The sequence below is a fragment of the Gracilinanus agilis genome, chromosome 1, assembly GCF_016433145.1.
Source record: "Gracilinanus agilis isolate LMUSP501 chromosome 1, AgileGrace, whole genome shotgun sequence".
Classification (NCBI taxonomy): Eukaryota; Metazoa; Chordata; class Mammalia; order Didelphimorphia; family Didelphidae; genus Gracilinanus; species Gracilinanus agilis.
Window position 1 is genome coordinate 94,875,751 of NC_058130.1, and position 19,428 is coordinate 94,895,178.

General features: G+C 37.9%; 1 protein-coding gene across 1 annotated transcript in view; it reads right to left on the reverse strand.

Annotated features, from left to right (window-relative positions):
• LOC123251690 (meiosis-specific coiled-coil domain-containing protein MEIOC-like) overlaps positions 1-19,428 on the reverse strand; it is a 37,114-nt gene that overhangs the window by 6,371 nt on the left and 11,315 nt on the right. Inside the window, 3 exon segments of the mRNA XM_044681026.1 lie at positions 320-2,105; positions 2,532-2,633; positions 3,341-3,504. Coding sequence (XP_044536961.1) covers positions 320-2,105; positions 2,532-2,633; positions 3,341-3,504 — 2,052 coding nt within the window.

Sequence of the window (19,428 nt, forward strand, 5' to 3'; positions counted from 1 at the left end):
GTCCAGTATCAGTCACAACATAACTGCCTGGAAATGGAACAGTCCAAGAGTATCCCAGATAATCTCTCTGTCTCTATCTGTGTGTGTCTCTCTTCTCTTCTCTTCTCTTCTCTCTCACAAACACACACACACACACACACACACAAGCACGCGCGCGTGCATACGCACACTGAGAAAGTTTCTTTAGCTTCCCTCTATTTGATTCCCCCCCCACTTTTTCCACATCAGCTGTGTAGTTAAATACCAGAACTATGATGCAAAATGCTTCAATTTGTACATAGCCAGACCAAACTCCTATCATAGTAAAACCCACTATTACCTTTTTCCTTTCTTTTTCTAGAGCTCTCCACTGCTCATAGCATTCCTCCAGTTGGATGTGAAGTTCATTAGCAGGTCCACTCCGATTTCTTGGAGGCCGGTATTTGTTAAAAGGTGGTGGAAAGGCAAAGTACGGTGGTGTTACCTCCCTATGAAACAAATCACTAACAACGGGATTCAAATTGTTAAAGTCACCATAATGGAAAACATCAACAAGTTCTGAAAAGGGAAATGTTGATGGAGGAAAAGGAAAGTTAGCTGCTGATACAAAGGGAGAAAGGTTAAATGGGGTAAAATTAGGATTTTGCTTAATCTCTGACACTAAAGGGAAAGCAGGAAGAAAGGAAGGATTGATGAAATCTGACATGTTAACACTACTCTTTTCTTGTTTCTTTTGGAATATATTAAACTGCTGACGGTTCTGATTTATGTAACTTGGTTGGGGAATCAAGTTCCTCCTCCCCTTTTTGTCATCTCTATTACTATTTGTTAGGCTCTGTTTTTTGCAGACTCTCTGATATCTGTCAGAGTATTCTCTAGCAGTATTCTGATGCAATAGGAAGCTGGATGACAAATGGGCAGGAATTTTGCAATAGTGATTATCCTTGATAGCCAATGGATCATGGGGGAAATATCCCATTTGTATATTTGGTTTCTGATTTTCAGTGACAGAATTGGGAAACCTCAGACCATTAGGAACACCATTTGACATTTGCAACCTTCCTTCCTTCCTGAAAAAGGGTATTGGTGGTGTCTGTGGGTAATATGAAGGAGAAAACACAGACTGGTGCATAGGAGAACCACCAGACAAGGCTGAAACTCCAGACGAGACCTGGGAGCCTGATGTTATTGGCTTTACAAATGCAGAGTTTGCAGCAGGAATTGGACTTAACACATTACCATCCACCCAAATATGCTCCCTAAAGAATGACTGACAGTTTCCATTCTGTAAAGCAGTATTTATAGATAAATTGTAGTCAAGGGGCTTCAAGGGAATTTCTTTGGCATTTATGGGAAGTTGGCATCCATTATCTTCAAAGTTGTCCATAAATTTGAAGTTACTGGCTGGGCTGGTTTCCTGGGATTTCCCGTTGACTACTGCTGACAAATTTTCTTTAGAAAACGGTTGATTGATAAAGCACAGAGGAGGTGGAATAGACAACTGTATCGGTTGAGAAGGTATCACACCTTCGTTTCTTTTAGGAAGTAAAGAGCTTTCATGAAATACATATGGATCAGCAGCCAGACTGCCCACATCATTGGAATACTTCATTTGTTCTTGGATATTCATTTTCATGATCTTCTCATTTGCTATCTCAGGTTTCCAGGATTCTTTTTGAATACTAGTACTATTTTTATATCTACTTTGAAAATAAGAGTTAAGATCAGCACAGTTCTTCTCATAATCATTATTTAATTTCATTTTTTCATAATTAGTCTCACTTTGACTGAATTCTGCATTCTGCAAAGGAAATCCTTCTGGTTGAATAACAGGATTGGTTTTAAAAGCAGAATTATCCAGATAAGTACTTTTGAAAATATAATCAGGTAGCTGATTAGAATGGTCTGAAGGAGATGTCCAGGACTCTACCAACCTAAGGTCATCAAACCCACTTTGCAAGTTCTCTATATCAGGTGATGTCTGAAAGTATCCTTGATTGAAATTCTGTGTTTCAAGGAAGTCTGGAAAATCTTCAACAGAATTCTTGAGAGGGGGTCCTGAATAGTCACCATCATTAGCAAAATTAGGTGTCCATGTGGGAGGAAGAAGACTGGCCAAAGAATTCCTGGAACAAAGACCACGATTAATAATAGACATCATTGGGGGCAGCTGGGTAGCTCAGTGGAGTGAGAGTCAGGCCTAGAGACAGGAGGTCCTAGGTTCAAACCCGGCCTCAGCCACTTCCCAGCTGTGTGACCCTGGGCAAGTCACTTGACCCCCATTGCCCACCCTTACCACTCTTCCACCTATGAGACAATACACCGAAGTACAAGGGTTTAAAAAAAAATGTTTAAAAAAATAATAGACATCATTCTATGAATGTTGCAACTAAAACATTAAAGCTATCTGTAAAAAAGATTTCAAAGTCACATGCTCTCAGATCCATATCCCAGAATGTGACCATCAGTCAAGTTCTAAAGGAAGTCAATGTGATTAAAGAACATGCAAAAATCCTTCTCTGACATGTAACAGGGCTTCCGCATGAACTTACCAGTCTGTAACAGGCTCTGGGCTATTTGGTTCCTCCAACGTGCTTGAAGCCAATCCAAACATGTCAGGACCATTTCCTGAGTAAGATAAATTGATTTGTGCCCTGGAAAATATGCCCACCAAATAGTTTTGAGAAATAATTCACAAACAAAATACCTATACCACCATTAACAACCAATTACTGTTACACCAGAATATACCACATTTTCTGTAAAATAATGACAGAGCAGAACATTTTTAGGGAATAAAAGCTAAAGCAGTAAGACAAAGATCAGATGGTAAAGCCACGAGAGATTGCACCATACCAGGGTTGGTTGAAGAAACACCTGAGCAAATAGCAGCACCATCTTCCAGTATTTAAAGGTATGTCATTAATGAACTGATCTATTTGGATCTAAGTTCTCTAATAAAGTACCTAAGGAATCTATCCTCTGCCCTATACTGTTTAAAGTTTTTTACCATTTGCTTATAGGAATACATCAATGGCATGTGTGTTAATTTTATAGACTACACTAACCTAGAAGGAGCAGCTAACATGGTGGACAACAAACTCAGAATCCAAAAGGTCATGACAGGCCAGAACAATAGGTCAAATCAAGTAAGACGAAATAACAGAAAAAATGTCAAGCCCTATACTAGAGTTAAAAATCAACTTCACAAGTAGAGGAAGGGAAAGACCTTGCTAAACAATAGTTCCTGTGGAAAAAAGGGATGGGAGTATTAGTGTTCTCCAAATTTTATTTGAGTAAAATTGACAACTCCTCAGTTATGAACAAGGATGACTGTGCAAATAACAAATTTACGTGATACCTTTTATTGGTACAGTCTTGAAAGGCGGTTGGTGGGCTAATATCATCTCCATAAATTGACCAGTTGGGATATAAACCAGATGATTCTAGAGGTGGTATATCAGTAAGCTCACCCAGCAAAGGACTGAATAATTGGCTGTCCATTCCTTCCTTCTTACAATTTATCTGAAAGAAAACAAACAAAAAAAATAATCTGAACACATTAAAAATTTTATTTTGTAAAAGGCAAAGAAAATTTCAGTTTTCAGTTTAGATGACTAAGGAAAGAACTTTATAGCAAATGACTACTTTTTTCTTAAAAAGTTTTTTTCTAGGGCTTCCGGGTTAAGATGGTGGCAGAGTAGAAGCAGCTTGCTTAACCTCTCCTAACCCACACATACAGGACTCCTCAAGAAGACATAAAAAAAAAAAATCTAGACGAACAAAGGAAACTCACAACAGGGCGCAGCATTGAAGGTATGTGGAACCGGGGCATTTCCAAGCTATAAAGGGGTGAAACAGCTCTCACTAAAACACAAGCTGAGCAACCCCCTCCCCCCATACACCACCCACAGTGCCAAAGCCAGCGCAAAAGACTTAGAGCAAGTTTGGGGCACCCATTAAGTCATTGGCAACTACCTGGGGTTACTAGGGCCTGCTCCTGAGAGCAGCAAGACTTAAGACCCCAAGAGGCTAAAGAACAGGCAGACTTTGAACACAGTCCCTGAGCTCAGGTGCGGTCGCAGCTGCAGATACGGATCCTGAGCGCAGGCTTGGACCTTGAGTGGGGACCCAGTGCAGAGGGGTGCAAGACTGTGGAATCAGCACCCTGAGACTGTTAAAGGAACTTCAGGCAGAGGAACAAGCAAGGGGACCACCAGGAGGCTTGACCCTGAGAACAACTAGACCTGAGACCTCAGGAGCCCAAAGAGCAGACCCTGGGCGTGAGGATAAAGCTGAGAGGGTCCTGGGCTAACAATGGCAAGCCAGAGACCAGAACCCCAGAAGAGAAAGATCAAGAAGAAATCCTTAACACTCAACAACTTTTACACAGAAAAAACCCAGACAACAGAGCAAACAGAAGAGGAAAACAAACAAGTATTCATATCCAAACCTTTACCCAAAAATGAAAAATGGTCACAAACTATTGAAGAGTTCAAATCTGAGATTATGAGAAAGATGGAAGAGATCTGGCAAGAAAATAACAGTTTAAAAGGCAGAATTTCACAATTAGAAAGTGAGCTCAGAAATCAAATGAATTGATAAGTAAATTGAAGACCAGAAATGACTAGCTGGAAGCCTTGAAGAACCAAACAGACCAGATTCCAAAGGAAAATCAAAAGATTATAGCCGAAAGGCTAGAATTGGGCAATTAGAAAAAGATGCCCCCATATCAAAAGATTAATAAGCAAATTGGAGACCAAAATCAAACAGCTGGAAAACAGGATAGACAAAATCGAAAAGGAAAATCAAAAGAATAAAGCAGAAAACCAGTCTCTAAAGACAAGAAATGGGCAAGTAGAAGCCAATGATCTCTCAAGACAACAAGAACAAATAAAACAAAGTCAAAAGACTGATAAAATAGAAGGAAACATGAAATATCTCACTGAGAAACTGACAGATCAAGAAAACAGGTCTAGAAGAGATAATCTAAGAATCATTGGTCTTCCTGAAAAAGCAGAAATTAATAGAAATTTGGACTCCATACTAAAAGAAATTATTCAGCAAAATTGCCCTGAAGTTCTCTATAATAAGAGGGCATTATAGACATTGAAAGGATCCATAGATCGCCCTCTACACTTAACCCTGAAAAGACAACCCCCAGGAATATAATAGCCAAATTTAGGAGCTTCCAAGTAAAAGAAAAAAGTTTACAAGAAGCCAGAAAGAAACAATTCAGATATCAAGGAGTACCAATCAGGATCACACAGGATCTGACAGCCTCCACACTACAAGACTACAAGGCTTGGAATATGATATTCAGGAAGGCAAGAGAACTGGGTCTACAACCAAGGATCACCTACCCATCAAAATTGACTATATACTTCCAGGGGAAAGTATGGGCATTCAACAAGATAGAAGATTTCCAAGTATTTGCACAGAGAAGACCAGGACTAAATGGAAAGTTCAATATCCAACCACAAAAACCAAGAGAAACATGAAAAGGTAAATAAGAAACAGAGGGGAAAGAAAGAAAACTCTTATTTTTAAAGTTGCCTCTTTAAGGGCTTCAATAAGATCTAATTATTTGTATTCCTATATGGAGAAATGTTATGTGTAATTCTCTGTAGTGAACTCTATTCACTATTATAGTATCCACTATTATAGTAATTAGAAGAATTATTCACAAGAAGAGGTTGGAGTACTAAATGGTCTAAGATGATAAGGGGGTGGTGTGGGAAAGAGGGGAGTGAATAGTAGAGGACACCAAGAGAAACTTGGAATAAGAAAAATAGGATATTCTATTACACACAAAGAGGGCATGGGAAGGGGAGGGGATGAATACTGTTATAAGAAGGAGAAGAAGAGAGCATTAAGAGGTAATATGTAAACCTTACTCTCAGTGGAATTAACCCTGAGAGGGAAGAGTACCTATATTCATTGAGATATAGAACTCTATCTAACCCTGTAGAGAAAGTCAGAAGGGATAAACCAAGGGGAGCAGAGAAATGGGGAGGTCAAAAAAGGGAGAGGGAATTCATTAGGCCTTAAAAATAAAAAGAGGGGAACAACAAGGGAGGGGGTAGAAAGGGTAGTAAATCAAGGGAGGGGACAAGGGTTACTGGTTTAAAACAAATCACTGGTTTAAAAGGAAATAGCCTAAGAAGAAGGGGTAGAACTAAGAGAGGATATCAAAATGTTGGGGAATGCACAACTGATAATTATAACTCTGAATGTGAATGGGATGATTGATTATACTAAATTAAAAAGCTTTTGTACAAACAAAAACAATGCAACCAAAATCAGAAGGGAAACAACAAATTGGGAAAAAATCTTTATAACAAAAAACTCTGACAGGGGTCTAATTACTCAAATATACAAGGAGTTAAATCAATTGTATAAAAAATCAAGCTATTCCCCAATCGATAAATGGGCAAGGGACATGAATAGGCAATTTTCAGATAAAGAAATCAAAACTATCAATAAGCACATGGGAAAGTGTTCTAAATCTCTAATAATTAGAGAAATGCAAATTAAAACAACTCTGAGGTATCACCTCACACCTAGGAGATTGGCTAAAATGAAAGAAGGGGAGAGTAATGAATGCTGGAGGGGATGTGGCCAAATTGGGACATTAATGCATTGCTGATGGAGTTGTGAACTGATCCAACCATTCTGGATGGCAATTTGGAACTATGCTCAAAGGACTATAAAATATTGCCTGCCCTTTGATCCAGTCATACCGTTGTTGGGTTTGTACCCCAAAGAGACCATGGATAAACAGACTTGTACAAAAATATTTATAGCTGTGCTTTTTGTGGTGGCAAAAAAACTGGAAAATGAGGGCATGCCCTTCTATTGGGGAATGGCTGAACAAACAATAATAAACTGGAGGAATTCCATGTGAACTGGAAAGACCTCCAGGAATTGATGCAGAGTGAAAGGAGCAGAGCCAGAAGAACATTGTATACAGAGACCAATACACTGTGGTAAAATAGAATGTAATGGACTTCTGTACTAGCAGCAATGCAATGATCCATAACAATTCTGAGGGACTTATGGAAAAGAACACTATCCACATTCAGAGGAAGAACTACAGGAGTGGAAACACAGAAGAAAAACAACTGTTTGAACGCATGGGTTGAGGTGGACATGATTGGGGATGTAGATTTGAAACTACCACACCAATGCAACTATCAACAATTTGGAAATAAATCTTGATCGATGGCACATGTTAAAACCAGGGGAAATGCGCATCAGCTATGGGGAGGGGGAGGTCAGGGGGTGAAAGGGAAAGTAAGAACGTGAATCATGTAACCATAATAACTTTTCTAAAAAATAAAAATTAAAAAAATTTTTTTCTACAGATATATTATAGCATCTCATTAATTCAAAACATTCATCTTATAACCTCAATTATCCAGAACAAGGCCCAAAACCTGGAAGGACAAAAATGGTCTAGGTACAACCCAAAGTTCATGCCTTAAGGTCTATACATTCATCTGAGTGTTCCTCTTTAGACATATCTCAGAATCTATTTTAGACTCACAGAATAAGAAGAGTTGAAAGACAGCTGAGGGGTTATGAGTCAAATCTTCCAACTCAACACTAACAACTCTAAAATGGGTTATGTAGCCTCTAGTCAAAACAATTCCAATGAAAAAAATTCATTACTTCATATTCTATATCTGGACAGCTCTAATCGTTACTAAATTCTTTCTTATTTTGAGTCAAAAACCCAATTCCTAATTTTTTTCTCTGGGAACAGTACAAAATAAAGTCAGAATTTTAGAACTGGAAATTCCTACTATAACACATCCAATAAGTGGATGTCCAGTCTTTACTTGAAGACCTCCAATCCTTTTTCCCCACTTTGCCCCTGCCCAATTCTACTTTTAGATAGCTCTAACTGCTAGAAAGATTTCTCTAATACCAAGCCTAAATTTTCTTCTTGGCAAGCTCCTCCTATTGTTTTTAGTTTCTACTTTTGTGGCCTCTTCAATATGACAGCCTTCCAAATACTTGATCATTGCTAACATGTATCCCCCACCCAGTTATCTTTCCTCCAAGCTAAATATCCCCAATTCCTTCCACCAAGTTTCACAGGACTAATCATGTGCCTTTCTCAATGAACCTCCACAACCACGGATACTCTGCTTGAATTTATTCCTCAGGGGTTAACATGTATACTTCCCAGGCCCTCATACTATTCTTACCATCAGCTGTCTATATTCAAATTCTGTTCCCCATTCCCGACTGCTATTCCCTTATTTCCACTTTCTTCAACTTTACCTCTACTTGCTGTCATCCTCCAGATCCATCTGCCCCTTCCACAGCACCCTCTCCCATGCCTGCTCCACAGGCATTCTACTCTTTAGCCTCACTGACCTCACTCCCTCCTGAAACATACTCAGTCCCACTGACCTGCTCCCTGTTCTAGAACTAGCTACACTTTTTCTCAAACCCCCAGGCTCAAGGGTCACCAGCACCCCTCAGCAGTCTATCTTCCTTTTGAGGATCCCCTGATCCAGATCTCAGTTGCTGGATGTTCTTGGAACAGCTCTGTGCTAGGCACACAGGCTTTCTCTTCTCCCCGATTCTTGCCTGCACACTAGGGAACTCCAACATATTGATGCTCTCTAGCACTCCAGCTTCTAGGTGCTCCATCTACTCATTTTCCATGACCTCCTCCTCCCCTCCACCTCACCCCCACCCCCCACAGCTATACACAAGGCCATCCTTGACCACGACATCATTCTTCTTCTTTGTCTACCAACTCCGAAACCCCTTTATCTGATCTTAATCTTTGATCGCCCCATCTTTCTCTCTGCCCTGGGACTCCTAGCCTAACCCTGTTCTCTTGAACTTCAGAGTGACTCCATTCCCTCCACCCAGGCTTTGAACTCTGCACTGGCTACTCTCTCCCTTCTTCTCAATCTAGCAAAATCAACTCATCTCTACCCTCTCTTCTCCTTTTGCGTGATAATACATGTATAACCCAGATTGAATTGCTTGTCACCTCTAGGAGGGGGAGGGAAGAAAGGAGGGAGACAATTTGGATCATATAACTTCAGAAAACTTATATGGAAATTTGTTATTAAAAGATACTCTCTTCTCCCCAAATCCCTTGCCTCCTTTTCCTTTAGCTAATCATGCCTACACCAAATCTGCCTACTCCCCATTGCTCTTATGTCTTCCAAGGAATCCTGAATTACCTTGATGGATAAGAGATATCTTATTGTAAAAGAGTCTATAAGATAATATTTTGTTCAAAACAAATGCTTTCTCATAATCAACAATAAGCTCAATATAATTCTCTACATTGTTCAGATAACTATGAGAAGGAAAATATGTGGTTCTGGAAACTACCTTAGTCAATAAATATATGATTTACTTGTCAAATAGAGAGAAGTAGCTAGCAGGATTTTTCTCTCATGTAGAAGCTCTGAGTCTTGGCTATGGCATTCTCATTAGGCCTTTTCACCTTTTGGAGTTCCTTCCAGGAGGTGCTCAGTGGATTCACAGATGTGGACAGTTTTTGTCTGTGGTTTCTTGAAATGTATTATCCAGGATTCTTTTTTCATTACGGTTTTCATGGGGTCTAATAAATTCTTAAATTCTCTCTCCTTGATCTCTTGATTTTTTTCCTAATAATTTTTGCTGACTGATAGCAAGTCACTGATTTCTGCTTGTTCTAATTTTCAAGGATTCTATTTTTTAGGGTCCGTTTACTACCATCTCTTTGAAATAACAACTTATTCTCCTAATTCTGTCATTCAGAATTTTTATTTTTTATCTCTTGCTTCATTTCTTCCGGGTATTCATGAAGTCCTTGTGGGAAGTCCATTTTTCCCTTTAAATCTCTACTTGCAGTTCTTAGTTAAATTTGCAATAATTTTTCATACTGGTCAGTTATTTTTTTGTTTTTGTTTTTTTGCTTCACATTTACTCATCTCTCCAGCTTTGGTTTAGTTTCTTCTATATAACCTGCAGGTCCTATGGTCTTCAGTTTCCTTCCTAAGACTTCATAATATTTGGTTATATTTTCTTGTTTCCTTCTGGCTTTATCACTAAAAGCAGGTAGTAGACATTTGTTTTGACAAATCCAGGGAAGTTCTTTTAAATCTCAATTACTTGATCTGAGAAGACCACAAACCTTTCTACTGCTGTTATCTACATCTAATAATTTAAACTTTAAAAGAATCAAAGTCTTTCAGAAGATAATGAACCCACAAAATCCTTTCTTCTCTACCTAGGCGTTTCCCCCTAACGCCTAGCAAGTTTTCAATCCTCCATAATACTGGTCACCCTCCTCTGAAGTGGCTTTAATTTTGCAAAATCCTTTATAATAGAGTATCCAAAACTGAGCACAATTTTTCAGGAATGGTCTGACCAGGGAAGAATACAACAAGACTACCTATAAATCACTTTCTTTATGCCAGACCCATGACATTTTTTTTGGTAGGGGGGAAGAATTGCTTTTATTTTTAAATATTAGTAACATAGCACAGACAACTCAGTGGTACTTATCAAGAGTCCAACAGAAGAGCCATGCTATACTATCTTTCATATTACTTTATGTACAGTTTTATTTGGCAGTTTTGTTTTATATAAGTATTCTCTTACAAAAATGACCAATATGGAAGTATGTTTTGCAGAATAATACATGTATAATCCAGATCAAATTACTTACCATTTTCTGAGAGATGGTGAGGGAAACAATGGAAATAGACAATATGAATCTTAAAATTTTGGAAAATATATAGAGAATTGTTACTGCATATAAATGAGAAAATTAAATACTTTGAATTTTAAAAAAAAGGGCTACACAAAATCTTAATTTTTCACATATGTAGTAACTAATCTATCCTGCAAATGAAGTATAGAATCTTAATGTTTATTAAGGTTACAGTTTACATGATAAGCATAAATATTAAGCCGCACCAGGATTCCAAATTAACCTCCCCTCTTTCCCTTCCCTTTTCCTCTACTCTCAACAAAAGGCTCTTAAGCATGATCTTAACAATCATTTCATACAAGCAAAGGCTATATTTGTATTCTGACTCCTGAAGCTCAGTATTGTCATTAGAGCACATTGACATGCTGCATTTTGCCAAAGAGAGCTTGGCCTTCGACAATGCTGGGAGGAAGCTGCTGGCTTTTTATTGCAGTCAATAACATTAGCTTTTTTGTTTCATAATGTCTGATCTCACCTGAAATCCCCTCGCCTTTTTCACATGTATTGCTTATTAAATGTCTTGTGAAATGGTAGGTTCTTCCTAATGGAGGGATGAGGTAGGAAGTAGGGGGTCTTCAAACAAGCAAAGACCACTTGTCAAATAAGTTAAAGTGGGAATTCCTTTCAGGCATGGCTTGGACACAAAAAGGCTACTGAAGTCCCTCCCAACTCTCAAATTCTATGATTCTATAAATCAGATTTCCCTCTATCTGAATGTATAGATGATTTTTTCAATCCATGTGCAGGACTTTTCACTTATACCAGCTAAACTTCACTTGTTAGTGCATCATTTTAATCTACATTTAGGTACTCTATGATGGCAAAGGCTAGGTTAAATTTTGTCTCTCTATGTACAGTCAATACTTGGTAAACACTTACTAAATTAATGAACATGTTGAGATCTATTTGAGTTTTTTTAACCCAACATATTAGCTATCCATTGACATTTGGGGCCACTTAAGTATAACGTCTATGTTTACATCCAAGTCTGATAAAAATCCAACAGGAGGGGGCAGCTGGGTAGCTCAGTGGATTGAGAGCCAGGCCTAGAGACAGGAGGTCCTAGGTTCAAATCTGGCCTCAGACACTTCCCAGCCATGTGACCCTGGGTAAGTCACTTGACCTCCCCATTGCCTACCCTTACCACTCTTCTGCCTTGGAGCCAATACATAGTATTGACTCCTAGATGGAAGGTAGGGTTTAAAAAAAAGAAATCCAACAGGATAGGGTTGTTAGAACAAACTCTGTAGCATTCCACTGGAGATTCTAAAACTATACTATCATCCAGCTTCCATTTCTTATCCTTAAAAAAGTGAGATTTTGCCAAATGCTTTCTAATACGAAGGCATTCTATATTTAAAGTATAACCTCAAAATAACTAAAAACTCATCTCAACTCCCTTAAGTGTCTCATGTGATGTGCTTTTACACAATGTGAACTTAATAAATGTTTAATTATTAAGTAACTGAATAAATTTTACAGACAGTAGAATGATGAAAAAAAGTGAATATTATGTAATTGTAAAAAAAAAAAAAGAATGGAATATAAAATGTTAATTTGTTCAGTTGTTTTCTCATTCAAGGGGGATCCAAGGTTCACTTCTTTTTTTTTTTTTTAAACCCTTAACTTCTGTGTATTAGTTCCTTGGTGGAAGATTGGTAAGGGTAGGCAATGGGGGTCAAGTGACTTGCCCAGGGTCACACAGCCGGGAAGTGTCTGAGGCCAGATTTGAACCTAGGACCTCCGGTCTCTAGGCCTGACTCTCAATCCACTGAGCTACCCAGCTGCCCCCTGCAAGGTTCACTTCTAATGAACTAATGCCTCCATTAAATGCCTCCCAGGAAAGGAACTATATGTTCAGTTGTGGAGGGACAAAAGGATTTATGGAAGGACTGGATTTGAAGTCACAAGGCCCAGTTATCTGCATAAATTTGGACAAGTCACTTAATCTCTCTGAGGTTCAGTTTCCTCATTTCTAAAAATTATGGAGTTCAGGATCACATACAGAAGTGAAAGGAATCTTAGAGGTCATCCAGTCTATCCTTTGGATTCTACAGATGATGAACCTAAGTCTTATGGAGATTAAGTGACTCTTTCGAGGATGGAACTAAATTATCTCTAAGGTCTTTTCCAGCAATAAGGTCTATAATTACTAAAACAGAACTGTATGTTTCTCTCTTCTGCTGCCCCCATCAAGAATGAAAGCTCTCCTCCCCACAAAAACACTCTTACTTTTCTTTTCCTAATCAAAGTTCTCAAAAATCCCTCAAAGGCTCTTTACTAGCTATTAAACTGAATTGAAACTCCTTAGTCTGGCAGTTGAGGTTCTGGACAATGTGACCCCACTTTTCCTTTCCCATGTTATCTTCTACTCCTTGTCTGTAGGGCTCCTCCCTCCAGTCAAATTGATATGCTTTTCCTCCCTAAACATCTTCCACTCTCCTACTTCTTTGATTTTTGTTCTAATACTCTCTCCATTTTCCCCATTTCTTCTGAATTTCTACCTATTCGGCTTACTACTCCACATCACCAAGGCTGGAAGGGACTACTCCCTCCCTTCTGTACTTCTTTAACACATTTTATCTCTGTCTGCATTTTCAATTTATCCTTTAACTGGCACCTACAATTTGCAAACCACTTTATATCACTGTTATTTGTGCATATTTATCTCCCCTACTAGGCTGCAATACCCATGCCAGTGACAGACAGTGTCTTCTTATTGGGGTTACTATTTACTTGACTTGAACATAGCATGAACCAAATATTTACTGAATAAATTAAAAGGCAGCTGTGATAACTGAAAGATATCAAAAGGAGCTGTATATACAAGTTATACTTTCTATTATTTTAGGTGTCCTGAAATCTTCCCTTTTAGCTGGAACCCTGAATATCTCTCACATAGTACATCATATATCAGATCCAAGTGTTAAAGGGTCTCAAAGAAAGATTAATGGAGGCAGCTGGGTAGCTCAGTGGATTGAAAGTCAGGCCCAGAGATGGGTTCAAATCTGGTCTCAGATACTTCCTAGCTGGTGACCCTGGACAAGTCGCCTAATCCCCATTGCCTAGCCCATACCGCTCTTCTGCCTTGGAACCAATACACAGTATTGATTGATTCTAAGACGGAAGGTAAGGGTTTAAAAAAAACAACAAAAAGAAAGATTAAGAACTTCAGAGAAATGCGACTTCCCAGTGCTAATCTTGGCAAGGTACAAGGCCACCCTCTTTTGACTATGCTCTCAAGGACTCTCTCCAGCCTCCCCAAGGCCTCATGTAGTCCACTGTGCCCTGGCAGGCTTTGCCATGTTTCACTTGATTCCTCAGGTATTTTCTGGGACAGTCACCTTGAAGCCTCCCATGCTGTCTCTTCTAGTCATTTCTTCCATCCAGCTACAATTGAATCAGTACTGCCACAGCCTCTTGAAAGGATATATCACAGAAACTTGAGAAGACTTGTCTGATTGATAGAAGTTAGGAGAACAAGACAAGATGAGAACATGAAGTGCCTACTATGTACCAGGCACTGTGCTACATATTAGAAGGGAAAAAAAAACAGTGCTTGCCCTCAAGGTGCTGGCCATATAATGAGGGAAGACAACACACAAAAGGGAATGGAGAAGGGAAGAGGGAGACAGAAGGAATCAAAAACATCAAACAAATGGGCCACTGAAAAAATCTGGCAGCTAGTAAATACACTCCTCCCACAGAAAAGTGATGGTCTAAATATGCATATTTAGATGCGATACATATTTTTGCATATTGTCAATGTGAGAGTTTGTTTTGCCTGACTATACATTTTGGAGAGAGAGAAGAGTGGGAAAAACTGCTTGACAACTGAAAAATAAAGTTTAATTTTTGTCAATTAATCATCCTATATAGTTCAGTTCACCACTTCTGAGATTCCCCAGACTAAAATTCTCTCTCCTTACCACTATTCCCCATCTATGGGCTTTCTCTGTTCTAATGAAAACTCCTTGAGGACAGGGGCCATCCTCACTTTTATATTTGTATCCCCATCTTTAGTACAGTCCTCAGCAATGAGTTAGCACTTAATACATACCTTTTTATTTATTCACTAACTACTTTCACCCAGGCTGAGATTCGTAACTAAACAGACCAAAAGTCTTGAAAGTGAATTAACTAACCTTTCTGATTTAATTCTGTTCTCTTTTGTTTTTAATTAATTTGTCCCTTTTTTCCCCAGTGATTTTTATCCTTTAGAGTCAAAAATGCCACAAGATGTTCCTTCCTCCAGTCCTATTCTCTACCACTATGTGGGTGTTCCCCCATTATGTGAATGGGACTCTCTCCACACCTTTGCCTCAGAGTAGAAACCCTAGCTTCCTTCAAAGCTCGGTTTAGCTGCCCCATCCCAAGGGAAGTCTTTCCTGTGCTCCCTAATGTGCTCTCTCCTTCCTCAAATCATCTTTTATTTGCTTATCTGTGTAAATGCTATTCTCCCTCAAAAGAACACAATCCTTAAGGACAAAGATTGTTTTCATTTTAGTCTTTTTATCATCAGAACCCAGTTTGATCATCTCAACCTTATAGGTAAGGAGTTAAAAGACCAACATGCTAAACAGCTGACTGTCACTACAGAGAGGTCACTAATTTAAGCCATAAATTACAAAAATCCATATAGTCTATGTGCCAAATGCTGTACTACCCCTGCAATATTCTAGTAACATTACATATACTAAGGCCTTCTAGCCTAATTACTTAAAATTGTTTGGATTTGTTCATTTGCAACTTCTTTATCTCATTCTGGAGTCCATCAGGTTATATGTAACTGATTTGTTGTGCCTTAGCATTACATTTAGATCTTTCTATTTACCTTATCAGGTCAACATTCCGCCCTGATTTGCAACTTATAAACTATGCAGTCAGAGATAACCACTTAACATTCTCTGAAATTCTATTGGAAAGGTGTGAAAAACCCCAGACTTCCTTTGTTAGTTGGATGTTTTTTGACAAGATGGTGACTCCAAGCCAGACAGAAACTCTTCTTGCAAGTGCTTTAAATATTACTCTAATCGATATGGATTCTAATTGTTTGAAATGCTCCTCTCCTAACTCTGCACTCTAAAGCTTAACTCAGCTTCCCTTTTGATTTAATGCTTGTGGTTGTACTCATGTTTTATTGGTGGCATGGAGGTGACCTTGGGATCCCACAAGCTAGAACACAAGTTTTCTTAGGACTAAGAGAGAGCTAAAGATGTGGACAATAACTGACTGTGCAGGACTGGCTCTTAAGTGCAGAGGAAGCTCGTATCCAGGTAATGAATTTTTTTTGGTAATAGGAATTCATGAGAAAGTATTATGCAATGACCCAGGACAGTTCTGAGGGTTTTATGAAAAAGAACACTATCAACATTCAGAGGAAGAACTACAGGAATGGAAACACAGAAGAAAAACAACTGCTTGAACACATGGGTTGAGGCGGACATGATTGGGGATGTAGACTTGAAACTACCACACCAATGCAAATATCAATAATATGGAAATAGGTCTTGATAGATGACACATGTTAAAACCAGGAGAAATGCATGTCAGCTATGGGGGGGGGGAGGGTGAAGGGGAAAAAAAAAAGTATTATAGTAGAGAGGGAAGATGCTCACTGATGCCATCACAAATCATCTAAAGATAAAGCTTGCTTATTAAAGCTTTTAAATAAAGTTGTGACAAATAACCTGAATATAAGAAATGTAAACTTAACCTCATTGCTAAACCTGAGGATCCTAAGATTTTATAACTCAAAAAAAATTTTTATAACTTAAAATATCACATCATAGACTTATGGAAAATTAGGGGAAAAAAAGGGAAATTAGGAGGCAGTTAAGTGGCTCAGCTGATAGAGAGCCAGGCCTGGAGACAAGAGGCCCTGGGTTCAAATCTAAACTCAAACACTTCCTATCTTTGTGACCCTGGGCAAATCATTTAACCTCCATTGCCTAGCCCTTACTATTCTTCTGCCTTAGAACTAATACACAGTACTGATTCCAAAACAGAAAGATTTTTTGAAAAATAAATAAAATAAAAATAAATTATTGAAAGGAATTTAGGAATCATCTAGTCCAACTTCATCATTGTAACAGAATAAAAAATTGAAGTTCAAAGGGTCACATGTACCCATCACACATTTCTCCATTGCCCTTCGGGCCTTCCTTATACAAGGTACCATGTAGGTTTGTATCCCAAAGAGATCAGATATAGGGGAAAAGACTTACTTGTATAAAAATATTCTTAGCAGCTCTCTTTGTAGTGGCAAAGAACTGGAAACTGAAGGAGTGTCTATCAACTGGGGAATGGATGAACAAGTTGTGGTATTTGTTATAATGGAATACTATTGCACTATAAGAAATATCAATTAGGATGAGTTAAAAAAAAACCATGGAAAGAATTATATGAACTGATGCAAAGTGAAGTGAGCAGAACCAGGAACAGTATATACAGTAACAGAAATATTATACAATCATTGGGAAGGACTAAACTATTATGAGAAAAACAAGGTCCAAGATAATCCCAAAGGACTCATGATAAAAAATGCTATCCAAAGCTAAAGAAGGAACTATTAGAATCTGATTGCAGAATAAAAGATGTTATCTTTCACTTATTTCCTAAAAGGATTTTTTAAAATTGTATGTGATATGTGTCTTTTGTGACGGCAAATATGATATAGGGAATATGAAAACACATATTGCATGAAAGCACAGGTATAATTTAGAACATTTACCGCCTTGGAAAGAGATGGGGAGAAGGAAGGGAGGGAATCTAATTTTCAAAATGTCAGAAAAAATGATAAAAAAAGGATTTGCAAAATGTTAGAACACATTGTAAAAATCTGTTTCTACATGTAATTGTAAAAAATAAATAAAAAGAAGTAAAAACAAAAACATGGTACTATGGAAAGAATGGAGGAATTGACATTTTAAAAAATGGTCTCAAATTCTAGTATTATATTTCCTACATGTGTGATCTGATTTGCACCAAGTCATTTAACCTTATGAGGCAAGTTTCTTCATCTGTAAAATTTTTCTACAGCATTATCAAGAGAAGATATATGTTAAAAAGATGGGAGTCTGTAACAGAATACAGGAAATGTTAACAGGTTAGTTAAAAGCACTCTACAGTTCCTCAAACAAAACTCAGACCATTTTCTTCCTCCTATTCAATGGTGGACCCAGCTTACTGCCTAGCTGTAGCGTCCCAGATATATGTACTGATATAGTAATAAAATGGACTGGCCAACTGCTTATCCTAGCTTAGACAGTAGTCTTGTCATTACACACACACATACATACATACACACACACACACCCGCCCCCTGCCGCTGTCATTTTCCATCCATTTAATCTGCCCTATATGGATTTTTTAGGCCAAACACCTTTAAATATTCATACATTTCAGTGAGAAGGCTCTGTAATGTTCTGGACCTTGATGAGAACAGCACAATATCACGTGCATATATAAGAACACCTAAAATCATCTGAGAGATCTCACCGACAATAAGGAAACCTTTTTCCATTTGGGCCTTATTTATGGGGAACATCCATCTCCCTGTTTTATGTTTCTCCTAAAGCTAATAATCAGAAGACTGATGACGAATTTATCTCTGTGACCACATTTACCATGGAATCTTATGTGATTAGGGAAGAGCCCAAGACCAAGTCTTACTTCACCAAATCAAATACTTTTTCTGTTAATCAATAAAGCGCATGTACACTAGGATCTTGCATTCTATAGACATTTCAGACAATATCTGTAAAGATATAATCTGATGAAGAAAATTTTTTCTAAAAATCTGTCAGTTCCTTTTTTATACACAGATGGAAAAGTTAATAAAAATAATAAACTTCAAACTTACCAAGTTTAATCTTGATATCTAGATATCTATATATACCTCAATTTGAGAAATTTATGTAAAACTAAATTATCTAAATAAAATCAATGCAGAGTTTTAAATAAATAAAGTTTTAAATATAAAATAATCTGCCTTACTATGAATACTAAAGAGTTAAAAGGTACTTGCTAAGGGATCTTTACTATTCTTTGAAATGCCATGGAAAACTGGAATAAGTCCAGGGAATTAATGGTTGGAAGTTATTATTTAGCAATAAAATGCCAATATGCTCACTGCTTTTAAGGAATGTGCCAGGATTATAAGGTTGAATAAAGAAAACTCTAAGTTTCCATCCCGAAAATCTTTATTCAAGCCAAGAAAATAAGCTAAAAATTCTGAAGAAACAACTTTAAAATAAACACTCTCAAGTCTAAGACTTTCCACAGATTTACTGATTCACCGGAACCAGAAGTCAGAATGAGTCAGTATCCAGAAGAGTAACTACTGAAATCTACTTTTTTGAACCCAAGAGACTAACCTGATGGCCACAATATCCTTCATCCAACACAGCTCAGTGATGTGGAAGGGGCACTGATTATTGAGACAGAAGACCTGAACTTGAATTCCAATTCTGGGACTTTATCCAATTTTATGATCCCAGACAAGCATTTATTTAAACTTTATATATCTAAACATTTTAACATGAAAATTGAGACAATGATCCTACTATTGTTATAGGATTATTGCCAGGAAAGTAGCTGGAAAATCTTAGAGACTTAATAAATGTTATTTGTATTTACTTCCTTTCATGCTAACATTCTGTTTGAAGGGGGAAAGAAGAGAGAAATTTTGTGCTAAAAAAAGCATAAAA